The 12,789-nt window shown below is 42.6% G+C and overlaps 1 protein-coding gene across 1 annotated transcript in view; it reads right to left on the bottom strand.

Moving 5' to 3' along the window:
* The window catches only part of LOC104410996 (synapsin-3-like), a 47,974-nt gene that overhangs the window by 15,076 nt on the left and 20,109 nt on the right, over window positions 1-12,789 (bottom strand). Inside the window, exon 3 of the mRNA XM_010021313.1 lies at window positions 6,042-6,133. Within this exon, the coding sequence (XP_010019615.1) occupies window positions 6,042-6,133 (92 nt within the window). The remainder of the gene's footprint in view (window positions 1-6,041; window positions 6,134-12,789) is intronic.

Below are 12,789 nucleotides of genomic sequence, written 5' to 3'. Positions count from 1 at the left end.
GGCAAACTTGCTGAGGGCACACTCAATTCCATTGTCCATGTCACTGACAAAGATGTTAAACAAGACAGGTCCCAACACCGATCCCTGAGGGACACCGCTCGATACTGGTCTCCACGTGGACATTGAACCGTTGACCACAACTCTTTGCGTGCGTGTTTACTGGAGGTGTTATTTTGCTTCGTGTGTAACTGCAACTTGCTCAGGTCTACCCTATTTGGCACCTTTTCCCAGCTCATTGTCTCTGCAGGGTATTTCAGTAAGGGAAGTGGTCATTTGCACGTTGGTGTTTTGCCTAAAGAGCACTTTCAAAAGCTTACTCACTGTTACACATACTTCTCCATTACGTGTACAGATTGTCATACCATCAATACAAAAATATTGCCCAAATGTTGCTCAATGTTAAATACTTAGCACATACTGTACTGTACCATGTGGCACATCATACTGTGAATTTTGGGAGAACCAGGCTCTTGACATGTTTTTCCATCTGGCTTCTAGAAACCTAAACTCTTTAAATTAGTTTCTCCCATTTTTTCTCCCATCTGCATCTTTGCAGAAATTTTCAGAATTGCAACAAAAAATTAGAAAAAGATATTCTAAAAAATTAGACCAATTAGATCAAGATTTAAATTAAAACATAGGGACTATACAGAGCCTAAGGTTCCTCTTTGACACAAGCTTCCTGGAAGATGAGAAGCTAGAAAGTGGCCCACTTCTTACCAATATGTCCTACATCACCATCCAGGGACAGTATCTACTTCCATGACCTCCCTGGATATTCTCCCTGTATAAGAACTGCAGGAAACCACCAACTCTTGTGAAAGAATAGCCCTAAAGAGACAAGAAAACATCCATCTCTTAGCAAAGTGCAGCTACTGTGTGGTGAGAAAACCCACGTGCCTCTTTCAGGAAACAGCTTGTCAATGGTCCTGTAGGGTGGGTGAACCCACTAGAGAGGGAAAAAGTGCAATGAGCAAAGTGTCCTCACTGGTCTTTAAAGAGTCTTGCATCCTGGAGCAGGCAGACCTTTTTTAGCCACAGCACACATGTCCTGGGGTCTGAACAGCAGGAAAACACCCGCTGCTAGCCTGGCCAGTTTCTTCCCTGTTCCTCCCATGTAGAAGCATTTGCTTCCTCATGTTGTGATTGCGCTGCAGCTTGAAGTGCAAAAATATGCTCTGGCAAAAAAAAGCACTCTCAGGTCCTGGTCTATTCGGGATGGTGATTCAACAGGCTGCTGTCCTGTTATCAGAGTGCAGAGCATAGTGGAAGCACTGAATCAGCTGGAACCAGCGGGAAAGTCAGTGTTAATTAAAGGAATGAATAGGCTTGTATAGAGGAATTAGAGCATTCACTGACTCGGCCACAGCTGTGAGTGACAAAGGCATATCTTCCAGGGGGAGCTGGGTGACACATGCACCTTCCTATACAGAGTGGCTAAATTCAGGCAAGGCCTATAGGACTAAACACCACTCTATGGCAGAGATCCTTTCCCACAACAAGGCTTTGTCCACGGTGCTCAACTCCTGACAGGGCCATTGCTCCATGCAGGGTCCTCCTCATTTCAGACCCTAGGCTTCTCATGGTCCATCAGTTATTGTCTGTACTGTGGTATTACAGTGAGTCTGCATAGTACACTCTAAGTGGTATGACCACCACTGTGGTAGGTCTCATGCAGACACACAAAAATGTACTTTCTGCCCTAGATGATCAAGCCCCAATGGCAAAAGAGCCAGCTCCACAGGGAGACAGGAGATGAGAGCAGTCTGGTGAATGATTAATTCATATCCTTAAAAGTCTGAAATGCTCCCAAAGACATTAGTATTCCCCATATAAAAAAGCTGTCTAGATTTTCAACATATCCCTGTCTTATTCCCACATCTACTGGAATTAATAGCTGAAGGCTTGTAAAGCCCAAAAGGCAAACACAGGACTGCATTTAATCTAACACAGAGGCTGAGATCATAGTTTGGGAGTCTAAGTGGTGTTGTCAGAAGCAGAGACAGCCCAAATTCTCATTTATACTAAGACACTTTTATAATATCCTGAAAGTGTAAATGCACCTCAGAGTGGGTGCAGTGCCAGCACTGACAGCCACTTTGCACTGTGGAAACACTGGTATGAAGGGCCCTTCAGAGAAATGAAGACAAGTGAAAATGAAAATCCCATTCCTTATGTCTAATCCCAGTAGAGGTGACACAGCCCAAGAGCTTTCTGTGGTAAATTAGACTCCAGACAGTTCACTCTGTCTCCGTGTGTGTGTAGACCTGTGCAAAAGGAAGTTGTGCATGCACTGGAAGGGGGATGAAGAATCCACCCAAGTATTTTAAAAGCAGGCATCAGCCCATGCTTGTTTTTTCACACTGCTTAGTAGTCCAGCCATCACACCCAGAAATGACTCCATTTGTCTGTTGTGAAGGGGCTGCTCTGTCCAAGTTGGTGAGGAACCCTTTGGGATGAATAAGTATCATCTCCTGCTTCCCATATTTAACTTTTCATTGGGAAGCTCTGGTGCAAATTTTACCCAATGAGGTTAGGGTAACAAGGACCAACATTTCGGAGATTCTGCCCCTGCCAGCCCTGGATGAGCCCAGTGCTGCTCCTGGACCCCAGGTCATACCCCTGACCTGTCCTTAGGACATGTGTTACAGGGCACTGAAGTAGGAAAGTGTTTGCTAGGGACTGGGTGAGATACTCCATGGACAGCTCTTTTTCTTCTGTCTCTGAAGAAAATGTACTGAATAGGCTGATGGAGCCATTACATACCATGGTTGAACTGGAGCTGATAAAACACATGCAGTTTGTTTAAAATTTGTTAGATGATAGTCTTTCTCTCCAGTAGCACATTTCACTGAGACTACCAAATCCCTCACCCCATCCTGCAGATGTGCAGAAATTAATAGCTAAAAAAGAGGAGGTGGAGACCCAGAATTTTGTTACAGTGAAATTAAATTTGGGAGGCACATTTGTTTTAAATCCAGGCAAACAAAGTGATGCCTGGCTCAAGTTGTTTGCCAACTTGCTCGAAGCTACTTGTTTCAAGATACATAGTCTAGCAGTCATGGAGATCTCTAAACTTCCAGTTCCTTGTTCTCTTTAATTCTCTCTAATTGACAATAATACTTCTAAAGCTCATTTTAATTTTTTTTTTTAAATTTGCCTGAAGCAAGTCTAGGGTTTCAAGGACCATTATACTTTCTTATTAAGGGATTTATCTCCCAGGAAAAAGAACTGCAATTCTTTCCTGGCGATGTTCAAGTCAGTTGGCACAAGGTCTAAAAGAACGCCTTAACTTCAAGGTGTCAGAAAGCATCAAGGGATCAGCAAAGAAAGAGCTTTGAATTAAAAGTGCAAGAGGATGTCACCAGTTTAAAGAAAGAACTAGAAAACCTGCTGCAAAATGACAGAATTTAATAGGCTAATATATTGTTAGATAGTCTATCAGTTAACATAATTTTGAGCTGGAGACAATAGTCCAGAGGTTGCTTTGTTATTCTTATTGTTGTTCTTGTTATAAACATTTATTATTTCATTAACTCAAGACCTACTGGTCTGTAGTACGTTCACTGTCTTTTGACTATGCCAGAGTCACGCTCTGTTGCTTTTGCTTTGAAGAAGAGTGTGAAGGAAGCATAGTTCCTGTAGGAGGGGAATCCCAAATGTGCCTGTTAGCAGGATGCTGTCATATTTCCTTCCTGTAACTTGTCATTGGGATTTCCATGGGCTTTGAGTATTCAAAAACCATGATGAGTGTTATACCTCACCATCTAGAAACATTCTGACTTGTGACTAAGTCTTTTGCTTAATAATTAACAGAGGCCTAATAAGTGATGGAAAAAGATGTCATCAACAGCATGTTTGGTGCACACATGTCAGTTGAAGGTGTCCTGTGTGACATCTCACTGTGGCTGGGCACCCTGAGAGGTGTCTGTAGTCAGGCAGAACAAGGCTGTGGGTGGGATGAGGGATTTGGAGGGAGTGAGAAGCAAGTTGCATCCGTGTGGATGGGTGAAGGGCCTCCACGCAGCTCAGTAGCAGTAAGATCTGTAATTTACCTTTGAAAGTGAAGAAGAGTTTTTATTTCTGTAACTTCTAGGAGTGGCTGTGGAAGTTGGCTGGCCTGAGCTATTAAGCCCTATGAGCTGAGCAGGAGTGGGGCACAGTGGCACAGCCTGTAAAAAAATGGCTCTAGTGCTTGTAAGGACTTTTAACAAACCATGGACAACACATGCCATATAAATTGGGTATCCAGGCAAGTATGTATTTGCCAAATCCATTTCCCACCACACAAATGCACGTGTCCTTAAGCATGCATACACAAACCCAAAAAACCTGAACTAATGTCATTCATAGAGACATGCATTTTCATATATAAATAACCACACAAAAAGGCTAGCTGTGATACCTGTGCATTTACTGTGAGCAGAAACATGAACACCATGCCCCAGACACTCTTGTGAAATAAATTTTGTCTTCAGTTTCAGTTTAATAGCTCAAGATCTTTCTGCCAGATGTATGAATGGCTTTGGGGGGAAAGGCAGGGGAAGGAAAATGAAGATGTGATCAACCTAGGAAATGGTTTTCGGAAACCTTCCAGCATCGTGAGCAAGCGAACACAAGAACACATTAGCATGGCGCACTGTCTGATGGATGCTCCAGAGGCTGGTTCATGGGACATAGGCTTTGTTTCACTGAGAAACAGACATTTGTGGGACGAGAGAAAGCAAATGGATGTAACAGACACAACCTTAAAAATTTTTAGCAGAGGCTTGTGAAATTGCACTAAGGAATGAATGGAGATTAGGAGCTGTCAAGACCTGAAATAAATTGATGGACCACAGTCATAGCTAATTGACAGTGACAAGTGTTGCTTTGCACTGTTTGGACTGGAAATGACATCTTGAGAAATTAAACTGAGGCCAGCAGACTCAGAATCACTGTTTTTCAGCTGTTCTAATAATCTCTTTCAAAAATATCCCTGCATGCTATATTATGTGTCTCAAGCCTTATTTCTGAACTAGAAGCTAACAGACAAAAGCGTTGATTAAATATGTGAACAATATTAAACTTGGAGATACTGTATACACCAAAAAGCACAAAAGATTTGTACAAAAGAAGTAGGGAGGCTATAAAAAATGGATTGGGAATAGCAATGAGATTTCAACACTAGCAAAGAAAAGCTATTGTTATCAAAGATGAAGTGTAGAGTTAGAAATTGTAATGACAGAAACTCATTAAGATGTAGTCCTGGGAATAAAAGGGTGAGAGGTAATATCAGGGCTATGCAAACAGAGGCATTTTACCATCATACACAGATGTGACAGCTTACACCGCTCTTTATATAGCATCAATAAAAATGCATCTAGCATTAACTCCAAATTGCAGGCACTCTGGTGTCAGAATGAAGGCAAGCAATGCTTTTGGAAAGTGAACAGGGTGCATGACTGGGGAAGCATTGCTCAGGAAAAGAGCCTGTTTGCAATGACTGCAATTATGATGTAATGCTAGTAGGAACAGAAATCCCCATCAGATATACAGTATTACCTCTGAGACATACCACAATGCAAGTCTGGAGCATTGAGAACCTCTAACAAAAAAAGTTGGTATTTCAGGAGCTGCAAAGATAATGGTAATGGAAAGGCTTTGTGGATACTGCAAGGGTAATCCACTGGGATCAGGACTAACATTACTAACACAGGTAGGCTAGTGAATGCAAGGCACTGTTTAAAATGAAGGTTAGTCGACATAGAAGGAGAGAAAAATCAAGGGAAAGGAAGATCCATTGTCCCTTTTACTGGGAGGCCTGAAGCTAAGAAGAACCTGAAAAAGAGGCATTTGTAGTTGCATGAAGGGTCTAGACTGGCAACAATGACTGTATGGCATAATGTGCATCTGAGACCTGATACAAAACCATCAGTCAGGTCAATCTTTCCATTGCTACCAGGAAACCTTGAAGTCATCAGTCAGACCCTTAGGTCATCCTGCTTGCCCTGACATTGCTCCAGCAAGCCTGATTTTCAAGACAAGCTGGTGTTCCTCACCTTACCACCTTGGTGCCATTCCTCATGACCTGCATGTCCACCATACAGCCGCCCGTGACATAAGCAGCCAGGTTCAGCTCGGAGAACTCAGCCTGAAGCAGAGCAAAAGGACAGAATGTTACTCAAGGGCACAAACACGCAGACACAGATGTAGAATTGTCTTTGGCTGGAATGTGCCTTTCCTTATTTTTATTTTTATTTTTTTTTTCTGTGAGGCAATGGGACATCTCATTACAGCTGATTTGCCCTGGAGAGACTGAAGAAGTATTTATGGCTCCCACTCTTGGGGAGTACAAGTATAAAGGATTAAGCTTATTGCAGTAATAAGTACTGAAGGAATTAAGAATGAGCAAGCTGAAAAACACACACAGGAAAGAATAATAATAATAATAAAAAAGAGGTAAGGTCATTTGAATTCAAATTCCAAGTTTCCACTTGGAAACATCCATTTAGAATTAGGTCTGAGTTGGCTGTTGTGCTACTAGCCAGCTATAAACCTAATACAAAAGATTTAAACCTAAATAGCTAAAAAGCCTTATTAAGCTGCAGGAAGGTGAAAAGCAGAGAAACCCACCTGATGTGGTTTACTTATTAAGATTTTAACTATCAGAGGGTTAGCGAAGCTGGGAAGGCTATTAACAGTACTGCTCAATTATTCAAACACTTTATATTTTCAAAGAGGTGTGACAAGGCTGGAAATGTTGGCCAGGAATATTTAAGCTATGGGGAGCAAAAGGCAATGTACACGGGTGCGATTATGACTGCAGTAGGTGTTGGTGAAGGTTAAGACACAAATCAGAGCGATTAACTTGGACGAGAGGTGTGATAATCCTCCTGCATGGCTGCTGGCTCTGCTGCCCCTCAGAAGGGGTGCCAGCGAGAATCAATGCTCTCAGTCCACTCTGTAGGAGGAGAATGTCAGGATTAGCTGATCAGTGCTCATCTAGGGCTCCAAATCCTGGTTCTGTTCTTTACAAGCAAACGAGCAGACCTTAAACTAGAATAGCCTCTTATTGTGCCATGCATGTCCTACCATTCCAGCTCTATGAAAACATACCTGTACAGATTCAGAATCCTATATTAAATGTGTGCCAGTGTATATGAATACAAATACAAATACAAACACAAACACAGACACAAATACAAACACAAATCATCAGGTTTTCTTTTTTTGACACAGAAAATTTAGTTGTCTCCCTTTGAACAGCTTTTTTTTCCCTTTCCTGTTAGGTGTTTCTTTCAGACTTAGTATGATGGAGACTGGGCAGCAGTAAACTCCTCTTCTAACCAGTGCCTATGTAATATCAAAGCATGCAGATGGTATTGCTAGTGCTCGTAATTTTGTTGAGATCCTTATACTATTTAATATTCTTCTGATACTTCTACTAGCTGGAACCAAAAGATAGTAAGATAGTGCCAGGAACAACTTTTATACAGACACTCCCCCAAAGCCCAGATTGAAAAAAGTATGTTTTGTCCTCATGAATGCATGGAAAAAACTTGCCAATGGAGAACCAGTGCACCTGTAAATGCTCAGAGGCCAGACGACAAATGAAAAAATAACTTCCAACTTTCCTTTTTCTTTGAATCCACATAATTTTAAAGCAATGACCATGGACTGCTGACCTGATGATGTAATGAGATTTCGTGTCTGCAGCCCTGTGTAAACTTTTCAAAGCAACACCCTTACATGATCTTACATCACTGTAACTCCCACTTACAATGAAACGAGGGGGATAATTTCTGTTGCCAGGAAATAAATCCTGCTTCAAGCACACACACACACCCCCATGAACAGAGGGAAGATGGCAGTAATTCAGGTGACTGGCTGGACTTTTCTTACGAGATTGCACAGTGTTGTCTTGGCCTTAGCCACGCTTCCTCAGTGATCATATTGGATAAGACAGAAAAAAATATGTACCTCTAAAACGCACCTGCATTTTAGATATTTAAACAATCTCAATAGAGGTAGGGAGGGGAGAGTCCTCCTTGATAAAATTCGGCAAGAGCAGATGCTCTTGTGGGTGAGCTCTCTAGTGGGTCAAGGCAAGCTTGCTAGCTTACATGTAGGCTCAAGAGGCTCTATGGACTGGGGAGATGAAGGGATGGTTTTCCAACCTGTGTATCTGTGGCTGCCTCAGATGCCTCAGACATGTCCTACTCTTAAGGCAGACGCTTACTGAGCTGGACCTTCAGCTTCTGCAGCTGAGGAATGCAATCATCTGATATGAACACCAGAGAAAGAAAGTGAAGTTTTAGGTCTGTGTCTTCATGTTTTTTATGCTTTCCTTCTGTAACCTTTTTCCATAGTGAATTTGTACTAAAAAGCTTAGCACTTTGCTTTGCTGGGGGTGAAAATGGTCAAACTTCATTTGATGGCTGGTACTTACAACCTAACTAAGTTGGTCTGACAGGCATTGCCCCTAGTCAGACCAAACAAAGATGTGTTCAGACACCAAATGTCCAACAGGCCTGGGAATCCCCCAAGATGGTAAGTACTTCATACCAAACTGCCAGGACTAATTTCAGGCCTGCTTATGTCAAGAGCCAAAAGAAAAGGAGAAATCCCCTTTGGCAACCATTGTCCAGGGGACCCTAGCAAAGAGAGAGGAGAGAGGTTCTGGGGAACTCAACTCCCTTGCCCCTAAAACATACAGATACACCATCACAGCTGAGGGACAATCCTTATCTTTTCCTGACACTCACTTATGCTTTAATGGACTAAGTTAAGGACCGCTGCTGCTTTCATGTAGCTGCTTTATCCCATCTGACAGGCCGCTGCTAGCTGGCGTTTAGAAGAGGGCTGAAAACTTCAGTCAGCAGAAATTGTTTCCTGTTGATTTTCCAGTGCTCCCTGTATTTTTAACTTTGTGGGTTTTGTAGCCTGATGACTTCCCTTGGCTGAGATTTCAAGTCTGAGATCATCTCCAGCCTGAGTTTACCTTGCAGACAAAGAGGTCTTTGAAAGCCGTCCGCGCAGATAGAGTGACAGGTAACTATGCATAAAACAGGAGAGCCCAGCTCCCTGTGGCCTTGCAGAGTCATTTGCATTAGGACTCATCAAATAGAAGAAGTCATTACATTAGCCTGATGGTGTTTTATACTTTCTTTGCAATGGTGCCAGTGGCTGCAAAAACATTCAGGGCAAGATTGAACCATGTGTGACAAACGTGACACAATCCGTCTTGAAGAATAGCATAATACAGACTGTGGGAGTGAAAATCTTTCATACTTCTGTGAGGCCCAGATCTGGAGGATGCCCACAGATATTTTGAGGATAGTTCTGTTAATGCCTATTTCAGGTATTCAGGAATCTCTCCACATCATTTGGACTAAACCTTAAGCTATTCTTAGTTTCTCCCATCAGTGTTCTCTAGGTGCTGGAGATCTTTTGGTGGGCTATTTTAGAGTTTCCCTTTCTGTTTGCTGATAATGAAACAAGGAAGATTTTGTCATTTTAAATCATGCTGTAGTAGAAATGCGTGGCTTGGTAGCTATACCTGTTAATGATTCTGGGGAAGCATGTGTTCAAAGTGGATTTTAAGCACTTTTCATAGAATGACTGGAAGTTGTGTTGGAAAAACCTCAAGATATACCATGACTGTCTCTCATTCCTAAGAAAAGGTCAGGTCTACCTCTATCATTGTGTGCAGATACGTAACCTTCTTGTATCCTCCATAGGTGAGGAACCTCCTTAGGCAATCTGTGCCTTAACAACCTTGGAAAGTTTCCCCAACATCCAGCCTAAATCTCTTCCCTCACACTTTAAGGCTGTATTTTTTTTGTCTATGACTTTCTCCTGCAGAACCTGAAAGCTAACTCTTCCCTCTTCCCTTTTTTTTTTCCCCCAGACAAAACCAACTTCATTCTTCGAACATTTTCATGTAGGTGATGTTTTTCAGCACATTGATTAATGTTTTTGCTGTCACTGGGATCCTCTCTGACAGGCCTGCAACTTCCTTGAGTTGTAATGGCCCAAACTCTCCATGATCCTTCAGCAGAGACCTGGACAATGTTGAGTAAGAAGTAAGACCACTCACCTTACATAAAATACTGCTATTCATATGTTACAGCATGGATTCGTCATATATGCAACAACATGACTGTTTTTTAACTCAGGTTCTGTCTGAGATCCACAGTAATCCTTGTTTTGCTTTGTCTAGGCTACTGACTTGCCTTCTGTTTCCTGTCTTGTGTGTCTGCCATTGATGATTGATGCATAAGGGGGAGATTTGTCAATGTCTATGAAAACTTTATGGGAGGTAGTAAAGAAGATGGAACCATTCTCTTATCAGTGGTGCCCAGGGAAAAGACAAGGGGAAATGGGCACAAAATGAAAAACTCTACATTCCATGTAAAAACAAGAAAACTCCCTTTCTATTGCAATGATTATCAAACACTGGAACAGGTTGCCCAGAGAGGCTTTGGAGTCTGCATCCCTGGAGACCATGAAACTTTTATTGGCCATGGTCTTGGGAAGCCTGCTTTATGCGTCCTTCCTCAGAGCAAGATATTGGACTATGAGATATCCAGATGTGCCTTCCAGCCTCAACCATTCTGTGATAAGTTTGGTATCTGGCAGACGCCCTTAATAAACTTCACCCTGCATGTCAAAGCGGAAGCCCAGGAAAGCATTCCATTTTGCTGCTTGAGCAGATGCTGAGGGTCAGTTCATCTTCACTGTGGCACAGGAATGCAGGAGTAGGAATGCAAGACAGGTTTTTGGATTTATGTTTTGGGGTCACGGGGGCTGATTTTTAGTTTGTTTGAAGCAAGCAGGCTTGTCCATGTGCAGTGATGAGCACACTGGGGTTTTGAGCCACTGAACTTTCTAACCCCTCATCTGTACATAAGTAACTAAAAGCTGGTCTGGCTGGTTATTGCTTAAAAGGGAGACACAAAGTTATATTAGACTTCTGTGTGAATTTGCATTTATATACACATTTGCATATATCCTGCACACACACAAAATTAATAGGTTGGGTTTTAGCACTGCCAGGGAACCTTTGTGTTTTCCTCATGCAACATGCTATACACTGCAACACATACACTGGCTTTTTAGGCAATGCAAGGTACCCACATCAGGATGCCAAGCACAAGTCTGGTGGTCACTCAGACCAGCCCTTCTCACCCACACGGACTTAGAAGAAGTTGACCTGTGGCACTGGAGCCACAAGACTTGCAGGGCACTGAGTCTATTGTATGGCTGGAGCTCCGCAGTCTCCATGCATCCTTTGGCTCTTCCCTACCCAGAGACTGTGCTCTGACCAAGGCTCTCCACTCTCCCAGTCTTGCACCTCAAACTCCTCACCAATTATCATTACATATCTGTTTTGATCCCCTTGCCCCATGACACACATTATCCAGTCAGGATAACAAGCTGGTCCATGTCATGGTTTAAGCACTTGGAACGAGGAATTACTACTGTCTAATCAAATCACATACATTCCTCAGTGGATTTTATGCTTTTCTTTTTTGTGGATCTTCCGATATGTACAAGGAAAGAAAGCCTTTGGCAGACACCAGACTGCATTCCTGTAACAGCACGTTTCATTACAACCATCATAAACATTACAGGAGGGAAGCAAGCAACCCCTAAATCCCGCACAGGCAGAAGGGTGAACAGATCAAATGGATGTGAACAGGGGAGGGCTGGGGCTGTGATGCTTGCTGTGCACATGCATGCGGAATTAGAGATTACACACCCTCATTCACTATGTCTCTTTCCTGAGACATTATTCCCTGGGAAGGCACCTTGCTCCCCACCCACCCACAGTGCTGGGATTGCTCTCTGGGAGAAAAGGATGGAGATGGCCCAGCTGGGAGGGGGATGCTGCTGCTCCATGGGGAGTTTCCACAACTGCTCTTCACAAGTCCTGAAGCTAGGATGCATACTCTTAGGCTACAGAGAGCGCTGATGCTGAAGGTCCACATATCTCGACCTGTGTGAGTGCCTTTTGGTGCATCAGCTCTGATGGCATTTGGAACTGTGTATTGAATTCCCTTTTCAGAAGTGGTGTGACTACCCAAAAATTGGAGCTTTATCAAAAGCACATTTCTAAATTTTTGATCCCAGGAAAAAATAGCTCAAAATCATGAACTCTGTAAACCTCCAAAAGCCAATGGAAGTAAAAAAAGTAAAAAAATAATAAAAGAAGAAGACACTATGTATGTAAGAAATTATTTTTGAGTCATTCTTGCTGCTTCTCCAGGTCTCTTTATTCATGGTTTTTGAATGCTTGTGTGTGGCAAAGCTATGAGAACTGCTGTTGCTGTTCTTAAACTGCTTTCTGGCTTTCACTTGAAAAAAACCAAACCAACCCCCAAACCTAAACATAAAATGAATAAAAATTATGTGGTTATGTGATGAGAGACTACTTTTCCTCTCATCACACATGGGCCTATCAAACTACCTTTTGAAAGGACCACTTTGTGCCGCATATGAAAATACCTCTTTAGGACGGGAAGTACAATGGAGCTGGAATTCATGATTTGTATTACAATTATCTTCTGTGAGCGCCAAGTACAACTTTTTTCCTGACAATGCTGCCAATAGAGTCATAATCTATACCACAAGACTTTTCCAGAAGAATGTACATAGGAGTTCACTAAATAATCATTCCCTGAAAATAAACCAGGCAGTGGGAACAAGTGGATGAGCTGTGCAAGAAGAATGTGCATCAGGCGGTCAGACGGACCCACCTCGTCACAGCAGGAAATGGTGGGAAGGAGACGGGTGGCACAACAG

The sequence above is a fragment of the Nestor notabilis genome, unplaced genomic scaffold (genome assembly GCF_000696875.1).
Source record: "Nestor notabilis isolate BGI_N333 unplaced genomic scaffold, ASM69687v1 scaffold5129, whole genome shotgun sequence".
In the NCBI taxonomy this organism is placed as follows: Eukaryota; Metazoa; Chordata; class Aves; order Psittaciformes; family Psittacidae; genus Nestor; species Nestor notabilis.
The sequence above is the reverse complement of the archived record's forward strand: the minus strand, read 5'-3'. Positions and strand labels throughout refer to the sequence as shown.